The sequence below is a fragment of the Pogoniulus pusillus genome, chromosome 27 (genome assembly GCF_015220805.1).
Source record: "Pogoniulus pusillus isolate bPogPus1 chromosome 27, bPogPus1.pri, whole genome shotgun sequence".
NCBI lineage: Eukaryota > Metazoa > Chordata > Aves > Piciformes > Lybiidae > Pogoniulus > Pogoniulus pusillus.
In genome coordinates this window covers 8114403-8136609 of record NC_087290.1, presented here as the reverse complement: position 1 = coordinate 8136609, position 22207 = coordinate 8114403, and the positions used below count along the sequence as shown (strand labels likewise).

Sequence of the window (22207 nt, the reverse complement as noted above, 5' to 3'; positions counted from 1 at the left end):
GGTTGTGTGAATGTATTCCTTCCATATCTGTAGTCTGAAACAGCTGCATGCCACTTTGCAGGGACAGGTAGGCAATGTGACACGTTGGAAATGGCAGTGCAGCTCTCCTAAGGAACAAAATGAAGCTAGCGGTGGTGTTAATAATGACTCATGCTTGCACAGCCCACTTCACCTGGAGACTGCAAAAGCTGCTTCTGACATCCATAGGCAGAACTTGGTTTACCTATTGGCAAAATGCAGCCACCTTTACAGTGAAATGCAGTGAATGTTGCAAGGAAAAAAATAAAAGTGGAGCATGGCTGAGTGTTTTAGGCCCAGGCTTGATGGTTCACAGCCTGTTCTGTGACTCAGAGCTCTATGCCACGTATTTGATCCTCAAGCTTTTCTAAACAAGGAAAAGGGTGTTATAGTGAGAATTAGCTGATGAGTTAATTAGCATTTGGTTAAAGATGCTTAACCAGTCTAACACCTTTAGCTTTTATGTTATTTGTTGCTCCTCACCCTCTAAACCACAAGTAGATAATGTCTCTAAATACCCCAGCATCCGAAGAATTCTAAGTTTAAACCAAGCCCATTATCATGGTACATGAAAATAACCAATTCTGATTTGGTTGCATCGTTCCTTTTTGGTGGATATCTGCCATTAGAAAAGAGTCATTCTGAAATCTGGATTGTGAAGTCTGAAAGTAGTGCCCAGTGTGAGCCGTGATGGTATTCTCCTCCTGTGCAGTGAAGAGGGCTAATAAACCCAACTAAGCTCATAATTGTACCCTCAAAACACGTGCACTGGAGGCCTAGGAGGTCACTCACCTGCTTGTGTATTCTGCAGCACATGTTCGTTCTTCGGGAGCGGCCCGAAACAGTGTTAATAGACTTGATTCAGAGAACAAAGGATGCAGTGAGAGAACTGGACAACCTGCAGTATCGTAAAATGAAGAAGCTCCTCTTCCAGGAGGCGCACAATGGCCCTGCAGTTGAAACACAGGAGGAGGAGGAGGTGAGAGAACCTTTGGATTTCATCACAGAACCAGAGAATGATTCTGTCATTCCAATAACCACGAGTCAGACACTGCTGAACGAATGGGAGCTGTTTGCACACCTGGCTGTAAACTCGTGCTTGGAATAAAGCTACCTCAAGGCACAAGCAAGGGCAAACAGGGTAGATGCCTGGTGCTGGCAGGAGGCTGTGCCATGTGTTCATGCTTGAACGGTTAGCTTGCAGTCCTGTAAATCCTAGCTCTCTTTGCCTGCTTATAAGGCTTCGTGAGGACTCTTTCAGCCACTGCAGTTAACCTCTATTTGACCATATGTACTTGGCCCTTGACAGTCCACTACCTTTGTCTGGAGAACATTACTCTGAGTCATAAGACATAGAAATTTGTACCTGGTTATAGGGTGTTTTTTGCCTGGTTCCCCCCACCCCACTCTGTTTTTAAAGAGTTTTTGTTTGTTTTGTTTATTTGTGGGTTCTTTTGTTAGCGTTTTTGTTTATTTTTTAAAAGGAAAAAGAAGTCCTGAAGGCAATCAATTTGTTTCTGTGGGGTTGCACACTGCAGTCACCATGCAGAAATTGAGACTCTCTATTGCAGCTCTCTCATGTGCAGAGGTGCAGGGTCCCAGCTGAACACTTAGATGATGCTGATGTCAGAACAGTTTCTGGTGACACACAGTTGCTGATACATGATAGAGTTCAGCTTGTTAACAGGCTCGCTTTTGAAAAGAATCTGACATCAGCCAGTTAATCTTGACAAGGTTGATTCTTTCTCTTGCCCAGCATCCCACAAGAGAAAGGTTTCATGGTAATGCCTGGAGGGTAGGAACTGCCATGACGTGGCAGGTAGATGCCTTTAGAGAGGAATGGAGTGAACATTTCACTTGGTAATGTCCATAGATACAACTGTGATGGATTTGGAATTTCTTAATAATTCCTTTCTCCTAGGAACAAGATCATGGTGTTGGCAGGACAGGAACAGTGAACAGTGTCGGAAGTAATCAGTCCATTCCTAGTATGTCTATCAGTGCCAGTAGCCAAAGCAGTAGTGTTAACAGTCTTCCAGATGCCTCGGATGATAAGAGCGAGCTGGATATGATGGAGGGGGACCACACCGTGATGTCAAACAGCTCTGTCATTCATTTAAAGCCGGTAAGCAGTGGGTTTTCACTGGATGGCTTCAAAGGTGTGAAATGGGAGAGGATTTAGTTGGCATGATGACCAAAAGTCAGGTGCTTCCCATCTGAAGTCATTATCTCCAGATTCTAATTATGTGCCCCAAATATATTAATGTGCACTGGAAAATTTGGAAGGTTGCTGTAATAATCCATTATTCCTGTCAGTTCTTAAAAATGACTAACTGTATCATTTCAAAAGCAGTTTTGCTTTACCGTGAGGAGCTCCCATGGCAGGTTGTGAATAAGTTTATTTAGCGGGTGCCCTGAATTTGCTTCACGGGGCAAAAGGATGAGAAAGTTACCCTTTTTTACCTCCTGGTTAGTGAATTCTTAAATACAGAACCCACAGTAGCAGCTGAAATTTGTTCTTGAAGCGCTCAGCTTCCGAGCGCTTGATTTGAATACTTGATTGATGAACAAAGATGCGTAGAAAAAGAAACACAGCATTCTGGCCATGGCAGGCTGTGAAACCACTTCCCCTGCTTTACCCCTAGGTAACAAAGGATAAGGGGGGGAGCATCCCTCCCAGTCACGCAGCTCCTGCAGTGGAGGGGTTATCACACCTTTTCTCAAAGCAGTAGCGTTTCCCTGGCTAATGATAGGTGTGGTTGGAGTGTTTTGTTCTTTGCCCAGATATGCAGCACTCAGGTATTTCCTCGGGGAGTTAATTAGTGTATCATATCTAACTCCTAATCGCACTGCGATGAATGACAAACTCAAAATAAGAATGTGGAATACACCAGGACAAATTCTTAAATTTGCTTTGAGGTGTTTCTGTAGTGGGTGTAATGAAAACCTTCCCCTGTCTTTCAGGGTTACAAAGATGCTGTTTGCTTCTTTTCAGATTTGATATCATCTACCTTACAGCTTTTCTGTTTTGTTGCAGTAAACCGTTTGACTCAGTTTTCCATTCTGCATTTCTTTTTCTCATTTTCAGCCTTAACTAGTATTTTTTTCTCTTAGTAATAAACATAAAAATGCACAATGAAGTTTCCAGAAGCAAAGATTCTAGATCAGTACTCTTGTTGCCAGTACATTCCTTCATCCAGCTTATTGGCAGGAGGATCTTTCAGGGATGACAAATGTGAAATGGTTTTTTTTCTTCCTTTTTAAATATCTTTCCAACCAGACCCAAATAAAAATCTTTAGTAACACGTATTCTCTCACGTTAATTACTATTCTCTTATGTTAATATCTGCTGATAAGGAGGAAGAAAACTACAGAGAGGAATCAGATCCTCGAACAAGGGCATCAGAACCCCAGTCTCCTCCCCAAGTATCTCGCCACAAGTCTCATTATCGCAACCGAGAGCACTTTGCTACTATACGCACAGCATCGCTGGTAGGTTGGGGTTTGTCTGGATGAAGCTGTATAGGAAGGGATGCCTTGGAATATGGACCCCTCTGAAACCCCTCAGAGCCTTTTAGGATTTCATCAGAGTATGAACTGTCCTCGTTGACTGAGATATTATTGCTAAAATAGCTTAATGGAAGTTAATAAAAGCTTCAGCGCAACACCTGGGCAAGTGTAACGTGTGAATATTTGGTCACTTCAAAACTAATGTGCTAAGTAGAACACAGGAAACCATTTATTACAATAAGCTGCCTTTTATTTTCATATGCATATTATGTACATTTGTCTGTGTGTGTGTCTATGCACCCTCATTGCAGTGGGCTAGAAAGGCATTATTTAGTCCCAGCTTTCCAACAATCATAGAGTTTTTCTGTGGAAGCCCCTGTGAGCTTATCTTCTACAGCAGAATTCAGCTTTTAATCTGCTCTGCTGCCATTAGGATGTGTGCTTTTCTTTGCAACAAAATCATATTTCTGTACTGAACAGTTTTCTTTTGTGGTTTGAAGACTGCCAAAAAGCAGATTAAGAGGCATTAACTTACTTTGGCCCAATGTGGTTATTTTCCTAGGTGACAAGGCAAATGCAGGAACATGAACAAGACTCTGAACTCCGGGAGCAGATGTCTGGCTATAAACGCATGAGACGGCAACACCAGAAGCAGCTGATGGCATTAGAGAATAAGCTGAAGGCAGAGATGGACGAGCATCGCCTCAGGTTGGACAAAGATCTGGAAACCCAGCGTAACAATTTTGCTGCAGAAATGGAAAAGCTAATTAAAAAGCACCAAGCGGCCATGGAGAAAGAGGTAGGAGGTTATGGTTTAGCAGTCCAGCCTGTATTTGTTAATTACATTGAATTGTTCACTGCGTTGTAGCCTCCTATATGCCTGGCTTCAGGACCTAAGCAAATTGATACTTAGACAAAGGCTAATAGATACCTCCTTACATTAATGGAAAAGGTGTGTCCCTCATCACAGTGTGTTGCACTAAATGGCAGTATGTGACCCCAGAAAAAATACTGCAAGAGTTTTTCTTTCTTTTGACATGAGTATTCTATCAATAAGTGCTTGCCACCAAATGTTACAAAGGCAGATTAACCTGCAGTATGCTAGCAGCACTTAAATATTCACCATCTAGTTGCTTATGGATATAGGGAGGGTGTACTTTTAAATAATAGATAACAAAGTGGTGCCGCCTACAGCAACTATTATTGATTCTTTGTTCACCTCTGGATCTCTCAGTGGAGGGCTAAGGAGATGGTTTATCATGAGGTGTGACTTTGTTAGGCAAGAATAGCTGAACAATAGGGCTGAGGAAATGAGGTGCTGAGAAAGGATTCCTTCTGGGTGCATTGATGGGGGGATGGGATGGTAGGAGTATGAAGGCAAGCTCCTGAGACTCACCCTCGTTCAAAAGGATGGTGTCGTGATGACTATACTGTCAGTTCCCAGTCTTGAGGCTGAAATGGAACATGAGCTGTAATCCACTGGGATTCAAACTGATTTGCTGCTGGATTTGCTGTAGGCTAAAGTGATGGCCAATGAAGAAAAGAAGTTTCAACAACATATTCAGGCCCAGCAGAAAAAAGAATTGAACAGTTTCCTGGAGTCCCAGAAAAGAGAATATAAACTCCGTAAAGAGCAGCTGAAAGAGGTAATGAGAAAGGTGAACGTAGTACTGTGTACAATACAGGGTGAGAGAACTGAAGTGAAAGTGCCACTGTACAGAAGAGATCTTGTGCTGGAATGCAGCAGGTTGTGCATTTCATGAGCAGTCCTGTCCATGCTGTATTGGATTCATATTTTGACCTTAGAGGGTTTATTTATGTATTGGCACCTGTATATTTATCTTACAGAAGTACAAACTTCTCCGTTCTTTATTCTTACTTTTTAGCCAGATACATGCAAATTTGGCAATCCTAAGGCATGAAACCAGATTATTTAAGAAAGGCCCTGTGCATTTTTCCTCATGCCTTTTTGCTGCACATACTGACCACACACTGCAGCAACCCAGTAAGGTCTCATCACTTAAATGATACTCCTGTAGCAGCAGCAAGGATGACTTGCAGATACATTTTTAAAGGAAAATAGCTGCAAAACAGTAATTTTAATGGAGAAAACTGTGTAATAATTTAATAATCATTATGTTGTAGTGAAAGTCATGAGCTTTGTTAAATGCAGATAAACTGTAGAACCAAACTTCCTGACTCTTTTTGTAGAGGAGCTGAAACTGTAAGCACTATAAATAGGGCTTTTTAAAAAAACCATTTAGTGCTCAACCATCATCTTGTGTGATACAACTTTGGAACTTGCTCCAAAGGGGAATATTCCCAAACATAGACATTTCCCAGGAGAAAACAAGGCTGAAGAGCAGTAGAGCCAAGAAAGATCTAACAAACTATAGTAGTGTGGGCTCTTTGTAACAACTGATTTTTTTTTCCTAAGTGGGCAGTAGATCACAGACCACCAAGAAACAGGGATGAAATACAGAGGAGTTCTGTCTCTGATGGAAGTTGAGCAGTGTCTTGAGTCCAGTCACTATATGAGCATCTCTGGTCTGCAGTTCAGGCAGGCAGGCTTTTGCCAAAGATGCTTCAAGCTATGTATTGAATTTAATACAAACGTGGAAACCGTGACCTTATATTGCACCTGTGAACTGCTTCACTTTGTTTTTCTAAGTTATGGTATCTGAGTGAGTGTCTCTGCCTTAATGAGTTACTCATAAAATGTTTCAAGTGTTCAGATCAAGGCACAAACATTTTCACATGTTTTTTGTGGCTGGAGTTTTGTTTGAAGAACAGGATGCCAACACTTCCCTTCTCTTCGCAGTCCCTTGGGAGCCTGTAAAAACATTTGCCAGGCAGTATGGCAGTGCCTCCAAATGTCTTTGTTTTCAGTGGCAAAGCATCATTTTTATGTTTTAAGCTAATACATATGTCGGGAAACTGTGGGCGTGAACCAGCATTTTGGCCACTTAATATGGCCAACCCAAAAGGAAAGAAAAAGAAGTTGTAGTTACATTTTCTCCACTGCGAATTGTCTCCTGGTGCTCTTCTAGATAGGTGATACGATGCATTTTGCAGAGGCTGGCATAGTCCTAGCCATGAGAAGACAAGGTGGAACAGCTTTGAAACCTGGTTTATCAGGCAGGTCTGTCCAGTTGTTCAGGGCCAAGGAACTTAATGTGACTGTTCCACAATTAATTACCTTGCTGTTATCAGGAGCTGAATGAAAACCAGAGCACTCCAAAGAAGGAGAAGCAGGAGTGGCTCTCTAAGCAGAAGGAGAACATCCAGCATTTCCAGGCAGAGGAAGAAGCCAACTTATTGAGGCGTCAGAGGCAGTACTTGGAGCTGGAGTGTCGCCGCTTTAAGAGACGGATGCTACTTGGCCGCCATAATCTGGAGCAGGACCTAGTTCGAGAGGTAAGAGATGAGACCTGGAACCACCTGTGTGAATGGATCTCCCCAAGAGCACCTGCAATCCAACTCCAACCTTAATGGAGTGGTAATTACCACATCTAAAGTGTTTTGGTAAAGTGGTGGGTCCATACATTTTGTGGTGCCATCTGGTAGTCTCTGCAGCATGTAGGGGATCATGCAGCATCAGATGTGTAGGTTGGTACCCTATTGTTGGAGAAACGTTGGATCCAAACAGTCAACAGGCACAACAGTTACGGTCCCTTCCAGAAAATGCTTACTGTGGATCCTGTTGAGCATCTAGAACAGGAAGAAGAAAAGTGAAATGAGGAAGGAAAAGTTACTGGTGGTGGTGCTGTCTGCTTTTGATAAGACAGAGAAAGAAACTCTATGCTCTGTCCTCAGACGCCTTGGAAAGAGAGAGATGTCCTTGTGAACGGAGTGAAATGTCACGTCGGTAATGGAAATCCAAGTAAGCACAAAGTGTCTAATAATTCCTTCTGTCCTCCTGTTAGGAGTTAAACAAAAGGCAGACACAGAAGGACCTGGAGCACGCCATGCTGCTGCGTCAGCACGAGTCCATGCAGGAGCTGGAGTTCCGCCATCTCAGTACCATCCAGAAGATGCGCTGTGAGCTGATCCGGCTCCAGCACCAGACCGAGCTCACCAACCAGCTGGAGTACAACAAGCGCCGCGAGCGGGAGCTGAGGCGTAAGCATGTCATGGAGGTCCGGCAGCAGCCCAAGAGCCTGAAGGTACTAAGTGATGGAGGAGCTCTGGGCACGAGCTGCTGCTGGTGGTGGTGGTGGAAGAGTGGTGCATTACAGCTCGGTTCTCACTTGCAGTGTGTCCAGGTCCAAGGTCTTCTGAAGGTCGCTCACGTGAAGAGGTGGCTCATTCTGTAAGGAAGTTCTTGCTGAGAAGGGTCATGTTTGGTAACTGCCGGGGTGCAGCTGCAGCCTTACAAGCACCATGGCTGCAGGGTGCTGTAGGCAGGCCACAGCAGCACTTCTCCCTCGTTTTACACAAACAGTTCTTTACTTTTTACTGACTTTTTACAGAAGTGGTGGTGAGACACTTGAAATGGGCTGCCCAGAGGAGTTGTGGATGCCTCATCCCTGAAAGTGTTTAAGATTAGGCTGGATGAGGCATTTGAGCAACCTGGTCCTAGTTGAAGGTGTCCCTGCCCGTGGCAGAGGGATTGGAGCTAGATAATCTTTAAGGTTCCTTCCAACTAAGCCATTCTCCTGATTTTCCTTTAAAAGCTGTTCTCAGCAGCATGCCTGCCTTTTTGTGGTGGTTTAAAATATATTTAATCTTTGCAGTGCCCCTTTTGTCTCCTCTTCCTTCTCCACCATTTTCTGATCTTCTCCCTCCATAGACAAGAATACTCCTGTTTTTTTCTGTAATGAAAGCAATGTCCTTTAAAAAAAAAAAAACAAAAATGCTTTGTGCATCAAAATGTACTGCTCTGTCAGTCTTGGCTAGCTCACCTTGTTATTGTTTTATATTAAGGCTGGTTTTGTAGCAAGTGTGGGAGAAAAGGAGAGAGAGACACCAGCCAACTGCAGGGTCCTCAGGAAGCTCCTAGCACTCAACCTTTGCTGTGTGGTGCTCTCAGGGGTTTCTCATGCTGCCCTTGTAACTGCTGCAGTAGCTGACCGGAACTATAGGGCCTCTGTAATTAAAGCTGTTAGTGTTTTCATTGTGAGCCTTTGCTTCATCCAAAGAACTCCAGTGGTTTATTCTGAAGTGTCTGACAAGGGAGGATAAGGCCTTTCACAGAGCTGCCTGGTACATTTCCTTTGAGGAGGCAGACTTCTTCTCTCCACCCAGTGCTCAGCAGTGCCAGTAACAAAATGAGTGTATAGCATACTGAGCATGAGGTTTCTTTGTTGTTCTAGGTCTTTCCTCTTTGTGGTATTTCCTATCTTAGTTTTTGCCACCTGCCAGTTACTGTCTTACAGAGAAAACAACCAACTTGACAATAGAACTCCAGCAAATGAAAAATAAACACCTGGTTTGTCAATATTAGAATATTATTAAATAGTGAAAACCTGGCCTGTGAGAACAAGGGACCATCTGATGGCTGTTGAGAATCTCCAAGGATATAGTGTATAAATAGCTGATGACTTCACAGGGAAGCTGCACTGCACTCTGAGCTGCATAAAACTGAAGCAGCTGTATTAGGTTGATCCTTCTGAGATTAGCATGAATGAGTTCTGCCTGCCCGAGGTGACACGGTGCGAACACGAGTGGGCAGCGTGTCCCTTCTTCCCTGCTGGCAGTCCGGACAGCAGGATCTACAGACTCTCTGGGTTGCAGTGGGCTTGGCTGCCCGTTACTCCTGTGGACGTTGGAACCCCTTTCCCATTGCAGTGGGGTCAAGGCAGGAGTGTTCTGCAGGGCATACGTAAAGCTTGCACTTTCTTTGCATGGCTGTCCTGCGATTAGTAAGGATTTCAGGCTTGAGCTGTCGATCCAGCACCTTTGCGTACACACAGTGCTAATAATGCAGCCTGCTGGGACAACCGTTGGTTTGTAGCACAATCCCCTATTTATCAAGGCTGTTCCGTGGAATTAACTTTTCTCTAGCTTCTGGCAAGGATTCTTAATTGATTAGATAATTTGCCTTTTTGTTCGGTTTCTCTCTCCAGCAACGTTTTCCCTCGAGGCCATGTGTTTCAGGCTTTTCCTTTGTTATTTAGTGAGGTCCTTTGTCCTCCAAGCAGGTTTTTTAACGGTCAGTGTCTGTTGTCACTATTACAGCACCAGAAGGACTGATAACTAGAATTCACCCTTCAGTGAAAACGGCTCTGTTATTATTTCGAGTGTGTTAATTGTGATGCAAATACCCTCTTGCTGGTATTTCACAATACTGGGTCAAATGATCTTGTCAGGGTCTGACTGGAAATCTTACCCCTCCCTTCTGTTTCCTGTTGTTGAAACCTTTGGATTGGAAGCCTGTAAACAGTGTCTGATGTTCAAGCAAGACTTCACAGAAAGTGAGGACAAGATAGATTGCTAGTGTTCTGCTGTGACTAGGTCCTGATGGGAATGTAACCTACTGACACTTGCCTTAAGGGCAGGGAGAAACAATCTTAGAGGTTTCCTGAAGGGAAATATCTCCTTGTGAATTTAGAAAGGGTAAAAGTGATATATTCCTCTCCACAGTAACATGTTTTGCTTTGAATGAAACCCATCTTTGTCCTGGATTCTGCATGAGGTTAGCAAAGTGGAATTGTCAGTTTATGCAGCAAAGCAGACTGATGGCTGAACTGAGCTGGGGACATTGTCTGCTCCCACTGCATCTTTTAGGTAGCTGCAAGTGCTGTGCTTGCCACCTACCCTGCCGAGCCTTGAGCTAGTGCCAGGAGCTGCCTGGAGATACGCACGTGTATCTGCTTGCTGCTTCCCAGAGCTCTTCCAGCTTAATACAGGAACAGGAGTCTGATTCTCGTGTGTGCACTGTTCCTGCTCCCAGTGCTTCAAGATTTGACATGATGATGGCTGACATGGGAAGGCTCCATAGTGTTACTGACTGCCCTGAACAGGGAGCGGGTTTAGAGATTTATTTGTTTGGATGTTTTTTCCTTATCATGAAGAGCTTGACTGTGTGTCAGTTAAGCAGCATCACTCATCACTTGTAGAGTTTGCTTGGGTAGAATTATTCCTGCCAGCCCATCTGTTAAAAGATACAGGGAACTCCAGACCACCTTCCTTTTCAGGGTATTAGAACATTCAGTAGATGATAGTCCTCACAAGCTGCTCTAGAGGCAGCAGTTAAGGCAAGTTAAAGGGAAAAAAATAATTATTCTCCTCAGTGTCATAGAGCAAAGTTTGGTCCAGGTGCCTTTTCCAGAATTGATGTCTCCCAGCTGTGTGTGCAGTCATAAAGTTGTCTCTCTAAACAGTACAGAGATCCTAGCAAATGGAAAGAGAAGACTAAAGTCTCCAGTAGGCCTCCATCAGAAGGGGGGAATAGTTTTGTTTGCCAGACTAGCACAGCTAGCTTGTGACATACATCTTCAAGCATCCAATCTTTCCCAGCATCCAAACAGTTTTTAGTTACGAAAGCCAGGCTCTTCCTATCAAGAGTTAGAATGCATCTTATCTTCATCAAACCCTCAGTGGAAAAAGCATTGTTCTTTTTTCCCTCTCCCTTCCCATGCACCCGATCTGCTTCTTTACATAACATGAAAGTGCCGTTCATATATATGTGCCAGTACAAGCACAGCCATGTGTAAGTATGGCTTTTGGTGCTAATAAATATTAGTCCTGTCCCTCAAGAACTTTTCTTGAAAAGCAACACCCAGGACTGGATCCAGTCCAGTGACAAATGTGAGGCTCTTTGTGCAGAGACAGCTGTATTTAGGCTGGAGCTTTGTTATAAAAGTGTCTGTATTGTAATTGTTTCGCACAGTGGCAGTGTCAAAGCAGCTGCAGCAGTAGTCACTGCCTCTTGTGTATTTTGCTTCCCTCCTTGCACTGTAGCTGTTAATATACATTTGTGGATTCTTGAACTCATATCCTTAATGTAATCCCAAATATCCATTTGAATGGATATTTCTCCCATTTGAAACATGCTGGTTTTTTCTTTGTTTGTGTCCCCTCCATCTTTCCAGTCAAAAGAACTACAGATAAAGAAGCAGTTTCAGGATACATGCAAGATCCAAACCAGACAGTACAAAGCACTGAGAAACCATCTGCTGGAGACCACGCCAAAGAGTGAACATAAAGCTGTCCTCAAACGGCTCAAGGAGGAGCAGACCCGGAAGCTGGCTATCCTGGCTGAGCAGTATGATCACAGCATTAATGAAATGCTCTCTACACAAGCTGTGAGTCGCCTCGGAGGGGACCCAGGGGTTCCTCAGCCAAATAGGGATGTTTGCATTTTATCTGATCTGTATCCTGACAGCAGGCTGGCTGCTTCCTTGCTACACGCACTGTTACCCTGCACAGTCATTCCTCTGTGTTCAAAAAGCAGCTTTCAAACGCAGGGGAGAGAGGTATTACCGCCTTCAGGCAGGTGGAAGTTGAAGCTGCTGTTGCAGAGATGCAAAGTGATGCATCTGTGTGGCCAGAGGTCTGCTTTTGCATGAGGTTTGACAACATAAACATCCCTGTTAGAACACTGTCAATAATTGCAGGCTTGCTGTCTGAAGTCATTTAGCTTTCAATTTGTTGATACCAACCAGAGCATGTTCCACTGGTGGAAGGTGCTCATCAAAGTTGTTGAGGAGTTGAGGGCTTTGACTGTAAATCTCTAGTAACATAGAAGTGTTGTGAAGTTCTGTGATTCCTTCTTTAAGGAATGACCACCTGAGCAGCGCTTTAAGTCCTTGCTACAACTGAGTGTGCAGTTTTTCTTTGCACTTCTTGCACATTGTGTACTGCTTGCATCGCTCCATATAAATTTGACAGGGTGAGGCAGGTTAGCTTCTCTTATGTATGGGAAGGTGAGAAGTTCAGTATTGTATTGCTTTTAGGTTCATGGCATTACATTCTTGGCCCAAAGTCATGGGATATGGACTTAAGTCTCCTGTGTACAGGTAATTGGTTAATCCAGTTGAACAGAGCAAGAGATCTTCTCTTTGCCTCTAGCAAAAGGCCGAGCTGTGGATTTAGCACCTCCAGCAGTCTGTCTCTGCAATATGGGCTGTGGTTCCTGAGGCGCCACTGCTCATCAGCATCACTTGGATCAGTGCTGTGGGCTCACTGTCACCAGTCTTTGTCACTGTAGGTCCTCTGTTCAGTGAAATGAAGTACAATAGAGACCAATTGTATTGCTAAGAAACAAAGTCCTATCCCATTCTCTCCCTTTCCCAGAAGTCCTCCCCCGGAGTGTCATGAGTGGTTACCCCATGGTGAAACATCTCTATTGTCTGTCCTTTCCCAGCTGCGTTTGGATGAGCACAGGAAGCAGAGTGCCAGGTTTTGAAGATGCAGCTGCAGCAAGAATTGGAGCTGCTGAATGCATATCAGAGTAAAATCAAGATGCAGGCAGAAGCCCAGCATGATCGGGAGCTGCGTGATCTTGAACAGAGGGTATCCCTCCGCCGGGCCCTCCTTGAGCAGAAGGTAAAATGGACGTGTGAGCATCATTTGCACACTCCAGATTTCGTGTCTTAAATTTCACTGTGCTACCAAGAGAGAGAAATGGATTCTACCTTGCTGTATATAGTAACACAGATCTTTTGGGTATATGCCTCTCTGGGATAATAGCTCAGTGACACATAGCCTAAACTCTCTGCCAGCTCAGCCATCCTATGTGAGCAGCTTCTGGCTGGGATAGAGCTGCTTGAAGTATGCCAGAGAGAGTCCTGTTTCTCAAGTCAGAAGGGAAAGCAAACTGTTCTTTCTGCCTTTGAGCTGCAGATCAGCTTCCCTAGCTCCTCAGAGGACAGGCAATAAACAACTTAAAGGAGTGGCCTTTGGGATCTGCATGGTATCAGTAGTAGATGTCTTTTGCGGAGGGGAAAGAAGAAAGTATTTGTGAGAACCTGTGATTTATGGGAATATTATGGTACTACTGATCTCCATTTGTCAGTCCTGTGGATGCCAGGCTGCAGTTTCTCTATGAAATGATGCTGTTCTGGAAATGACAGTGTCCTTGGGCAAACTAAAGGCACCAGATTCTCAGGCACAGGTGACCTGCTGCTCCTCAGATTTCGGCTGTAACTGGCTGTGTGTGTTAGGTGCTCCCTGCTGAATTGTGCTCCTCTGTGTTGGTGCCAGATTGTGTGTATGAGATGCTAGTGGCCTGGACAAATCAGGGCAGGGTAATATGCCAGGTCAGTGAAGGAAATGTGCCATCAGCCTTCACATGCTGATTTTTCTCCCCTTTGAGTTCCCTGTGGGTGCCAGCCATCACCATTCACACAACAGTTCCCAACTTGACTGATGAGCGATTATTAAATTAGGGGCAAGTACTCCATGGCCTCTAGGTTTCTTTTACACTTAACTTCTCCCAGAGGCTCTAGCAGATGGATGCTGACCTGATGGACGGTCCGCCTCAGAATAAAACTGCTCCACCTCATGGTCTGTGGAGAAGCATCTCTGAGAAAACAAGCCCAGGTCCTTTCATCTCCTGCAAGTTGACGCGAATCTCTGGAAGGAACAGACTTTGAAGACAGAGTTCCCGTGTGGTGCTCACACGTGTAATGAGCTTTACAACCTATCGCTGGTTTGTTTTGCTGCCATCCAGAAGTCAGGCACCCGGCACAGCCCTACCTTTGAATATCTATTTATGCTGGGTGTGCATTGCCCTCTGGTGGCGTCATCTGCCCAAGAGCTCTGGGAAGAAGTGTGCCCCAGCAAGCCCAGTATGCTGGTCATTTCTTCTGTCTTGTGGGCACAGCATCTACTGCAGTGCTTGTAGTGCTTTGTTAAAAGCTGAAGCGGGGGGCCAGTGACTTAAGGAAACACAATCAGCCAACAATAAGTCTTTCATCGTGACCAGGATTGAGGCTTCTGCTTGTAGAAAGCCCCTGTGAAGCATTGGGTATCACTGTGATAGGAAGCTCAGCAGTGCCTCTTCACAGTGAGGAAAAAAAATGATAAAAATAAGATGTAGCATAATAATATTTGTATGTGTGTCCTGTGTTACCTTAGAATAGCAAAAAATGGGATGGCACTTCAATTCCATAGCTTGATTTTAGCAGTACAGGTCCTAGCAAGGTCCATAGGTTGAGGTAGCAAGTTCTTAGCTGTGACACTGCAAGTCTCAAAATCATGGACCAACAGTGAGACTGTGTCTCGGTGGGGTGTACAGTCACATAGCAGCGGCTCAAGGGAAAGCATGTGGGTGCAAAGCTAGATGCATCCTTCTTTTGCAGGGTGCTTTTGGGAGAAGGGGTGTTTTGTTTTCATATGAATCAAGAGTTGTGAGTATTGTGGGCAGGTCTCATAGTAATGTCAGCTGGTGTTTGCTTACACTGTGCTAACTGAGGCTGACAGCCAGGGAAAGGGCAGGTGTTGCACTAGCTGAATGTCTGAGTTGGTGTGCACAAATAGATGCATAGCCTGTGGCAAAGTCAGTCCCTGATGTTCAGTAATAAACAAGACTCCAGAAGTTGGTGTGTGTACAGGACTCTGCCTCCTCCTCAGCACAGTGCTCTTTATTTTTGATGGTGCCCATCACCATGGGTAACTCACCAGAGGCATGCATGGCTGACTTGGCTGAGGAGGGAGCAGCCAGCCCCAACCAGTGCACAGCCTTGAACTGCGAATGACTGAGGCACTGTGCACGTTATACCCTGGTGCTGTGTTGTTTGTGTCACACCAGTAACGAGCATGTCCCAAGAGCGTCTTTAAAAGAGTTCAGATTCACTCATTTCCCTTCCCACATGCCTCAGACACCTCATCTTCAGAACCCTGCATCCTGAGGTCGTTTCTAGTGATGTCATTTTTATGCAGTGTGTTCGGCTTGCCGTTCTTTGAGGTTCAGTTGCACCAAGTCCTGTGGGCTACTCTGTCACAGACTGGAAACTCTGAGCAGCTGGGTGTGCTGAAGACATTGCAAATGGAGGATTCTGCTCAGATGCAAGACTGGAAAAAACAAAGTTGAGCATTTTAGAGCTGGCACTTTTCTTCTCTCTCCTGCCTTTCCCAAGACAGCTGCCCACTGCGGGGCTTTCCAGCAGGGTGAGCAGGGCTGCTCGATGGAGAGAGTCAGCCTCACGCCCTAGCACTAAGAAACACACAAGTGGAGAAGGCTGTCTCTGAAAGCCCAAATGGCTCAGGAGATGACTCATGCTGAGCTAGATTGTTTCCTAAATTCCAGATGAAATCACTTGCATATTCCCTGACTAAGGCAAGAGAGTGCTTACAAGAACAATGCTCTGCCCAATGCCTTCAACACAGATCTAGATAACACCTCTTGGCATGTTGCTGCTGACTGCAGGGGAGATGCCAGGTGAGCTGTGCTAAAAAAGTCTTGGCTACTGCTTTTTATCACATTTGGTCTTTTCCACTGAGGCCAAAAGGTAGCTTTTTCAGTGCTGGCAAGAAGATAAAGGAAGTGATTCTTTGGTTTTACCACCTGACTGCAGAGATTTCAATAAGAAAGCCTATCATCCCTGTCTGCTGGGTGTCTGGAGGCTTTAGCCCCATGTCATTTGTACTTGCAGAGCTGATCTCAGTGCGCTACCAAAGCACTGCTGGAAAACTGATTTAGAGCAGTTACAGGGAAGAAATTTGAGTTGTTAGCTTGCATATCATCTAGCTAATAATCTACTCCACAATTCAAACCATCCCTACCTACTCCACACCCTGAAGAAAGTATCAGGATAATGAAACATGAGAAACCAACGTAGGAATGGGGGTAGGTAGGAGGGTAACCGTAAGCTTGAGAATACTGGCCAATGGTACATTGGAGAGGAAGGCTGAACGTGGGCTTGTAGATTGAATCCTGGAGGGAAATAACAGCTGTCATCGTCAGATTCAGCTACAGTGAAGGTCACAACAAGCTGTTTGGCAGGTATCTGACTGTATAGGCCACTGTGCCTGGCTGTATCTGAAGGTGCTTTCCTCATAGGGCTTTTCTGGAAGCTGCAGACTGTGCTGCACCTTAAGAGATAACCTCTGTCTGTTAGCGTCACTGCAGATTTCGGATTCACATCTCTGAAACATCTGTATTCCACCAGGGAGCAGGGACCGAGGCCCTGCAGCTGGTGCTCACCGTGCTCTGGTGTGTGCTGGTCTATGGGACGCAGCCTTTTCGCATTCAGACAGATGTGTGTCAGCAGACATCTGATCTAGATCCAGTCTCATGCAGAAGCGTGGGGAGAAGGGTTTCCTCATTAGCTGGCTGTTTACAAGCTCTTCAGAGACTTGAGGCCATGCATGTAAAGGAGTCTTGCTACTACCACCTCTCTCTTTCTTTTTTTCCTTCCTAGATTGAGGAGGAGATGCTGGCGTTGCAGAACGAGCGTACCGAGCGGATACGAAGCCTGCTGGAGCGTCAAGCTCGCGAGATCGAAGCCTTTGACTCAGAGAGCATGAGGCTAGGTTTAGTAACATGGTTCTTTCTAATCTCTCCCCCCGAGGCGTTCAGCCACAGCTACCCGGGAGCTTCTGGCTGGTCCCACAATCCTACTGGGGGTGCAGGACCTCACTGGGGTCTTCCCATGGGTGGCCCACCACAAGCTTGGGGGCCATCCAATGCAAGGTGACCCCAGCCATGGGGGTCACCCCTCGGGGCCCATGCAGGGGGTACCTCGAAGTAGTGCTATAGGGGTCCGCAACAGCCCCCAGGCTCTGAGGCGGACAGCTTCTGGGGGACGGACGGAGCAGGGCATGAGCAGGAGCACAAGTGTTACTTCACAAATATCCAATGGTTCACACATGTCTTATACATAACTTAAACAATAACTGAGGGTGGCAATTCCACTGGAGCTGTCTGCCAACAGAATACTGCCTACAGACACCAGCCCAGCAGCCTCCTCAGTGCGGTGCTGACGTGTGGAAGCTGGGTGCACATGGAATATTGTATTCATTTTGTAAAGCATTACGTTTTGTGTTTAACTAACTGGGATGTCATAGTATTTGGCTGCAGGGTTGGGGGGTTGGTTTTTTTTTTTAGTTTTTTGTTGGTGGTGTTTTTTGTTTTGTTTCTGTTTGGTTTTTACTTTGCGGAGGGGTCTTGGGAGGGCGTCTGAGAAATATATGCAATTAGTCAGAAGAGTTGACTGGTGGCTGTCACACTGACAGGACAGAAGGGGCTCGACTGCCCTCGTCACGACGCATCTGTAGGAAGTCTGAGGGAGAATGGAGACCTCCTCCCATGTCCATAAATTTCGAACTGCCACCCTGCAAAAACCAGGCGAGCTGCCTTTAAACCAACATCCAGGGAGGAACAGCTGGATCTTCTGTTCCATTTTTTATGGTCATTAAATTGGATACATTTTCTAGGGTATTGCCTCTGCCAGGAGGCATTTCAAAGACTTGTAGGTGTGGAAAGAAGGGTGAGAAGAGAGGCCAGAGACACCAGGGCTCAGCTGGGCCCTTCTACCCAAGTGCCCACTTTGTGTCATGTAAGGAGTGATGTTTCTCTCAGAAGTCACTGGTCAGCTTGTGGAGAACTGTGTAGGGATAAACCTGTCTGCAGGGAACAGGCTAGGAATGTCTGAAATTGTATTCCTGCTTTGGCAATCCCTGATTGTGCTTGCTGGTAGGCTCAGATGAGGTTGGCAGAGGAGTGTAAGTAATGCACTTGTACAGCTAATACTGTGACATCTCATTTTAGCTAACCATCAGAATAATTCTTGGAGCCCAGTGTAGTCCTTTTTGCTCCATTCAGAATGTTAGACTTTCAGCCAATCAGTCTCAATGCCAGAGGTGTTTTGAAGGATGCCATAGTTTAACAAAATGCCATTGAACAGGTTTTTTCATTATTATACTACATCCACCAATTTATTACCTTTTTGGCTGTTGCAATTTCCTGTTTACATGTAGAGTGTAGCCAACTGTTTAAAATGTTTAGTTGCCACAGTGTACCAGGAGGAGCTGAGCCAATGACTCTTTCCCAGCTGATGACTAACCCACCATTACCACTGTAGAATCTTGCTGCATGTGAGGCTCCTTTTTATTATTTCATTGCTGCAATACTTCACAACTTTTACAGTCCCTTGAGATGCTGTGATATTCTGGCAGCATATCACATCACTGCAGGAAGGCACTACTTCCAGGGGCTCCTTGGAGCTGCTGTACTACTGAAAGGAAGCGAAGGAGGTTGTGAAATCCATAGGTGATAAAAGGGGTCAGGGAGTCCTCATTAACTGAGTGACTTTGTGGTGTTGTTGTCATCCCTTAGTGCTGGATCTGGAGGTGCCCCCCCATGCTGGGTCAGCCAGCACTGTGGGGCTGGGGAAAGAGCAGGTAGATAAAGTTTGGCTTGAGGTAAAGATTTCCATCTTGGGGACTGACCAGCCAGGGTTCTTTGTAAATGTTTTTCCTTGCACACTAATCATCTTGAAGAAAACACTAGCTGCTAACTCTAGGATTTGCCTTTAATATGTTTATAGGGCTCAAAAAAAGCAAGGTTTTCCGAATGTGTTTGTCCACGTGACATATTTATATAGTGAATACTCTAGTGTCTCGCTGCTGTGCTCGGCAGGGCGACCTTCTTTCGTTAGCTAAATTAACATCCACTCCAGTCCTTCACTCTGCCAGCGTCCGGTGAATCCAACTGGCATTTCTAGCATCCTAACGTAGCATATCACTAATTAGAGGTGGAAACTCTACAAAACGTGTTTTGAGCAGGCCCCTTAGTAAGGAGCTTGGTTAGTCCTAACGGTTGACGGAAGCCTGGGATGAGGTGGTGGTCCCGTGGAGGTGACTCTGGTTGCCCCTCGGGGGTGAGTGGTGACCGTGAATTGTCCTGTCCTTTCCTCTGCTATGTTTTTATGTGGAATTGGATGTTTTGGGGTCGTTGGTTTTTTTTTTTGCCTTGCAGTGTTGTTGAAATACAGCAAAAACTCATTTAGGAAAAGTACCTGTCTTTTCTGGGGTTAGGAAGACAGACAAAAATGAAAGGCCGAGATGCATTGGAACTGGCCATGTGAGTGTGGAGGGTGTGCCCACAGCATGGTGCTAACGCAGCGTTTTGAAGTTCAGCTCCTCTGTCACAAGCAGTGGCAGCGCCAGCGGGGACAGGCTATACCTACAAGTTCAGTGGGTTCGTTCTTTTGCTTCTGTTATGGTTTGAATTTGGTCAAAGTCTCTGGCTTAAATTGAGCTATTTCAACAGAATTCTCTCAACCCATCTCTTTGTGTAATGTCAAGCATGACTGAATGCTGAATCCAAACGATGGCTGTCCCATATTGGCTTTTTTGTATTCAAAAAGAACTGTGTAGTAACCATTTTTTACATGTATATCATGTGCAGACCTGGACTATTCCAACAAGTTAATATTTTAATTAAAATAGTTTGCAAAAACTGATTCAGATCAAACTGGTCTAAATGTGTGTGTTCCCTGTGTGTACGTGGGGGGAAGGAGAGCTATCCCAAACAAGCCTGATCTGGAGAGAAAGCACCCTATGATGCAGCTGTAGCCAGAGGGACTCAAGGTCAGGCTGTGCCTTGGGAGATCTGTGAGGAGGCTCTTGCTTGTGTGTATCTTCGGGTGTGTTTCTGAGATACATCAACAGCTCTACGCTAGAGAGGAGCAAACACTCTGAATCAGTTTGCAAACTCTGTTTTTAGAAGTGGGACCCATGACTCCGTGTTGCACTCCTTGCAGTCATGCCCTAACCTTGGATTTAAAAATGCTGTAATCTGTAAATTGTGGAAACCACTCCAGTACCTCAGCAAAAGATGTTCTTTTACGTCTTTTCTTTTCTTATTTAACACTGGGGAAGCTTCTGTGTCGACTACTTTGCAAACTCTATTGCAGTATTTTCAAATCACCAGCTGGACCCCTGAAATCTCTTTATTCTGTGGTTGGTTTTCTCTCCCCCTTTGCAAAGACCTGAAGTTTTATGTAGTTTAGCCCAGAGATGGAAAGGAACAAAAAAAAAGAAGAGGCACACCTCTTTCTGATTTGAATTTCTTTTTGATTTTATTTAATTAAAGTCAGTGAGAAGGACCACATTTTTCTTGTCCTGGGGAGTCAGCAGCCATCTCTTGCTTCCGTGTTGAATGTTCTGTGCTTTCTTCCTCCTCAAAGGCAGTGCTGAAATGGAGGTTGCAGCTCTGTTTCACCTGCGTTCACTCCAAGCCTCTGAGCTTCAAAGGGGTTGAAGAACTAACCCTGCTGTGATACTGAGCTTTCCACAGAGAATTCCCTGCAGCCATTCCCTGCTTGGCTTGGGGCCAGGCTGGCATCGCTCCGTGTCCCACCCAGCGCTCCCACTCTAGAAGAACGTGCATCATAACCTGCATGGGGTGCACCCTGCTCGATCCTGGGATGATGCCGTTTATCAAACCTCCCCTCAGACCCCCCCTTAAGGAGGAGGGCCCCTTGCACTTAGGGCTGCCCTGCCTCCCCCACCCTGCTTACGTGCCATTTCTTGAGAGGCAATAAATTGTATTGTACCACTGTCTACCATTACTCCGTTGAATACGCACATCTGGATATATATATATGGTATCTCATTTGTATATATTTATATACTCTGTATGTACCTGTGTGCGGCTGTACGTGCACACACCCCTCATGCTGTGCATTTCTGGCAGGGCACTTCAGTTCTGCTCTTCTTTAGCACTCCCGTTCACGAGCAAAAGCAACCCTTGCAGCAGGGCTCTTGAGGGCGAGGACACGTACATCTGCACAAGCTGTGCTAGGCTGAATGCAGTCAAAAGCCTTCGCTTCCGGCCCTGCCCTGCTAATTGTAGCTTGCTTTTTTTCTGGGGCGCAGGAGAGCTGCTATGGGTGTGCTGTAGAGAAGAGAGCTCCCAGAGGGTACCAGAAAGTCAGAAGACAGCAGAGAAGAAAACAAGATGGTATAGCACTAGAAAAGCAGTGGAGGCAATGTACTGATCTGCGGGGGAGGCGGTGAGTGGGCCGGTGAAGTGCTCAGCAGGCTGAGCTCAGAGTCCCCAGCTGCGTCTCACCACGAGAGATCACAAGCCCAGCATGGTCTTGGCACGCTGCACCGGCACTAACTCTTGGCATTCCTGAGTTGAAAGTGCCACAGACTGAACACTGTCTACCTTTGTGTGCTTCTAATAATCAGAGCAGGTTATGAGGATCAAAAGAGAAGGTAAATTGGAAGAGTTAAAGCATGTGTGTGTACACAGCGCAGGCATACATGTGTGTGTGTGTGTGCACACAGATGCTTTTGGGCCCTGCTTTATTCTGGTTAGGTGTGTGCTTTGTTGCTGGAGTCTGGCAAGCAGAGGATGGCCTTGTTCTTCTCTTGGGTGTTTGCTCTGTGTTTCTAGTAAACCTTGCCCTGGTCTTTCTCATAGTAAAGGGAGCGAGTGCTAGGCTGGACACCATGAGCTCCCTCAAGCTGTGAAGATCTTTCTCATCTTCTCCTTTGTCCTCTACAGACCCCACTCTTAGTGGGACGTTGGGTAGTTTGGGTGATAAATGGTTCTCCTATGTGTCAAGTCACAACTATTGATCCAGTTGTGATATTTATCCCCCAGGGAAGCCCAGCCAGCTCAGCAGCATGCCAACTGTGGGCTCTCTTTTTTCGTGCTATCAGAGAATTTGGAGACAATTTCCCCCTCTCTCTTTTGGAAGCTCTCTTGTGAGATTTTTAGGAGAGGCTCAGGTTTGGTTGGGACATCTTTGCATTTTCACAAGGAGTAGTGTTG

At 45.5% G+C, this 22207-nt stretch overlaps 1 protein-coding gene across 1 annotated transcript in view; it reads left to right on the top strand.

The window, feature by feature from the left end:
* TAOK1 (TAO kinase 1) overlaps positions 1-17524 on the top strand; it is a 66875-nt gene extending 49351 nt beyond the window's left edge. The window contains 12 exon segments of the mRNA XM_064166133.1: positions 830-997; positions 1940-2143; positions 3376-3510; positions 4091-4327; positions 5046-5174; positions 6742-6945; positions 7455-7694; positions 11565-11777; positions 12839-12851; positions 12854-13020; positions 16839-17093; positions 17095-17524. Of these exon segments, the coding sequence (XP_064022203.1) occupies positions 830-997; positions 1940-2143; positions 3376-3510; positions 4091-4327; positions 5046-5174; positions 6742-6945; positions 7455-7694; positions 11565-11777; positions 12839-12851; positions 12854-13020; positions 16839-17093; positions 17095-17301 (2172 nt within the window). The 3' untranslated portion in view covers positions 17302-17524.
* Positions 17525-22207: the final 4683 nt, after the last annotated feature.